At 39.2% G+C, this 1288-nt stretch overlaps 1 protein-coding gene across 4 annotated transcripts in view; it reads right to left on the bottom strand.

Moving 5' to 3' along the window:
* Positions 1–1288, bottom strand: part of ZCCHC8 (zinc finger CCHC-type containing 8) — a 37165-nt gene that overhangs the window by 27571 nt on the left and 8306 nt on the right. For all 4 annotated transcript variants that reach the window (XM_017544333.2, XM_037744221.1, XM_037744222.1 and 1 more), the window contains exon 3: positions 469–543. In XM_017544333.2, the coding sequence (XP_017399822.1) occupies positions 469–543 (75 nt within the window). The remainder of the gene's footprint in view (positions 1–468; positions 544–1288) is intronic.

Genomic DNA, 1288 nt, shown 5'->3' on the forward strand with positions numbered 1-1288 from the left:
AATAATAATAATAATAATAATCAAGTGAGTAGGCTCTGAAGATGGCGAACATGGAAAACTCGGTTACCTGATTTGGAAAGAAAAACGGTTAACGTCACTGTTATTGTTATGGTGGTAGTGATTATTTGTATTAGAAGCTATATAATGAGCTCTTAGAGGTGCTCATGTAGCTACCTCACAGGTAGTTATTATGACTATTCTGTTTTCCAGTGAAGAAACGAATGAGGCAGCAAAGATCTGTCACCTTCCCACGTTCACAAACGTAGAAAGCAAGAGTCCAGGTATTCAGGTCACTGTGACCCTAATGTCTTTGCCCTTAATCATGATTTCTTACACTTTAACTCCAGGAGCATTTTAAGTAAAAGAATAAAGATGATCTAAGTACAAATGAAAACAGCATACTTATAGAGAACATTGTTCCATAAACACATTAACTTATTGTATTTAAGAAAGGAAAAAATTACTTACTTTGAAATAGCATTGTTCATAAATAGAATCTGTAATATAGGTCCATCTAACTTAGTATTGTTCACCAATATTCCACTAAAACAGAAGTTAGAACATATTCTTAGAAGGTATTTAAGTAAACTTGCATACATATATATAAACACATAAATTTTTTACATTTTCTTTTCTTTTTTGAGACAGGTTCTCACTCTGTCCCTCATGCTGGAGATATCTTGGATCACTGCAACTTCAGCCTCCTGGAATGAAGCAATCCCACCTCAGCTTCTCAAGTAGCTGGGACCACAGGCACATACCACCATGCCCAGCAAATTTTTATGTTTTGTAGAGAACAGGGTTTTGCCATGCTGGCCGGACTAGTCTCGAATTCCTAAGCTCAAGGGATCCACTTGCCTCGGCCTCCCCAAGTGCTGGGATTACAGCTGTGAACCATCTCCCCTAGACTTATAATTCTTAAGTACCAAAGATCATTTCGTATTTTACACATATTGCAGTTTTCTCAAAAAAATTATACATTTTCACCAATTCTACCTACTTTAATAATAATTTTATACAGGGTCATCACTTAACATTTAAAAAAAATGTTTAGCCAGGCGCGGTGGCTCACGCCTATAATCCCAGCACTTTGGGAGGCTGAGGCGGGTGGATCACGAGGTCAAGAGATCGAGACCATCCTGGTCAACAAGGTGAAACCCCGTCTCTGCTAAAAATACAAAAATTAGCTGGGCATGATTGGTGCGTGCCTGTAGTACCAGCTACTCGGGAGGCTGAGGCAGGAGAATTGCTTGAACCCAGGAGGCGGAGGTTGCGGTGAGCCAAGATC

The sequence above is a fragment of the Cebus imitator genome, unplaced genomic scaffold, assembly GCF_001604975.1.
Source record: "Cebus imitator isolate Cc_AM_T3 unplaced genomic scaffold, Cebus_imitator-1.0 Scaffold169, whole genome shotgun sequence".
Taxonomy (NCBI): domain Eukaryota; kingdom Metazoa; phylum Chordata; class Mammalia; order Primates; family Cebidae; genus Cebus; species Cebus imitator.